This window comes from Corticium candelabrum, unplaced genomic scaffold (assembly GCF_963422355.1).
Source record: "Corticium candelabrum unplaced genomic scaffold, ooCorCand1.1 SCAFFOLD_57, whole genome shotgun sequence".
NCBI lineage: Eukaryota > Metazoa > Porifera > Homoscleromorpha > Homosclerophorida > Plakinidae > Corticium > Corticium candelabrum.
The window spans coordinates 10,032-11,741 of NW_026912708.1; the positions used below are offsets into that span (position 1 = coordinate 10,032).

Genomic DNA, 1,710 nt, shown 5'->3' on the forward strand with positions numbered 1-1,710 from the left:
TACTATACTCAAGACCGGAAATCCGGGCCTCGGGTAATGAGTACGTATCTGGTCATTGACTGGGGTGGACAAGACAGCTGGCTTGGCAGTAGTCTCTTGCACACAGCCCCTCGTAACGCGCGCGCGAGGAACAACAGTTTTTCGCATGCGGGACCCCCCTCTCCGCTCATCGCGCGCGCGTTAAGAGGGGCTGTGCAAGAGAGGCAGTGTGGGCCTTGGTGTCCAGTCCCAGAGCTGCGTCAATGTCAATACAGTGCGGGACAGCATAAATCCCCCCAAACGTAGCGCACGTTAGAAAATTCGCCCTGCGTATTTATAGACGTTCTTACATATGCACGTGATCGCCGTGAGAAGCCCTACAGAATGACGTCGGTTTTGACCACGTGGTTTGCAAGATAACGAATTTAGATTAGCGAGTGTTGATTGGCTGTCTAACAGCTGTGGCTGCATTGCGATTGGTTGATGGCACATTATTGCCATGGATACCGTATTCTCTTAGTCCCCTCACTGCCATCATCATGGACGCCATGCGTTGGAGTAAAAGAAAGAAACAACTAGAAAGGGTTGAAGCTATGAATGAGAAAAGGCTGAAGCTTAGACCATCTGAAGAGGAGGGGGCCCCTTCGGAACCAGCATGTACGGCAGAGGCAGACGCTGAAACACTAGACGGGGACAGCGATTCGGTGCAGTCTTTTAGCGATGATGATGTTTGGAGTTGTCTGGATGAATGGGTAAGAGCTTTGGGAATCGTAGATCTAAAGATGCTGTCGTTGTTGCTTTTCGAGTTTCACCGTAGGGAGACATCGCAGACCGTCAAAAGGGCCGCAGATGTTGTGTCGCAGATAGTACACAAAAATGAGGGCACCATCAGAGATTGGCGGAACAACTTTAGACATGTTAAAATAATGTTTCAGTCGCGTCTTGTATTATGTAAACTAGATCACGTGACCAATTGTATATTTTTATTATCATGCCTATCTTTGAGTGTCATTCACACTGCATCTAGAGAAAAATTAAAAAATGTGCTTCTGTGGATATTTAACCCTGTTTGTCTAATAGCGTTTGGTACACTTCTGAATTCGAATAGCGCGTGCATGAAAAACGATAGGGCGCGAAGTGAGACCCTTAGTGGGGCCCCTCTTGCGGTTAAACTCAGAATTAATAAACAATCTCGAAAATCCATTTCTGCAGTTTTGTTGCACATCATGGTGACAATCTTTCATCGAGTTCTCAATCATCTACGGCAATATTCCTATTTTTCGTAGGACAATACGGGAACTTGAGGAGGCGTCTCCATTATTCTCGCCGTGAGAGAACGAAACTCTTTCGTTTATCAAATTAAGCTGGCTCGTTGTAGCAAATAAACTTGTACACCACTGGACCAAATTTGAAATAGGTAGACCAAACCAAATTTAAACTGTGCGCGTTTACGAATGACATGCGCATTGGGGGGATTTATGCTGTCCCGCACTGTACCCGTGGATGACTCTGGCCAAGCTCCAGGTGGATTGTAGCGCTGGCCCCAAGACTCCAAGTAGCGCATGGAGGTCCTGTCGCTAAAGGCAGGGGGAGCTATCTCCGCAACTGACCTCAAGGTCGACGTCGAAAGACGTGGAGGGCTTAACATGTGTCCATTTGTGTGTGAGTGTGTGTGTGTGTGTGTGTGTGTGTGTGTGTGTGTGTGTGTGTGTGTTTGTGTGTGCGAGTGTG

General features: G+C 47.6%; 1 protein-coding gene across 1 annotated transcript; it reads left to right on the plus strand.

Annotated features, from left to right (window-relative positions):
• The first annotated feature begins 270 nt into the window (after positions 1 to 270).
• Positions 271 to 1,393, plus strand: LOC134197968 (uncharacterized). Its single transcript, XM_062667322.1, has one exon. The coding sequence runs from the start codon at positions 519 to 521 to the stop codon at positions 1,263 to 1,265; it is 747 nt and encodes a 248-aa protein (XP_062523306.1). The 5' UTR covers positions 271 to 518; the 3' UTR covers positions 1,266 to 1,393.
• Positions 1,394 to 1,710: the final 317 nt, after the last annotated feature.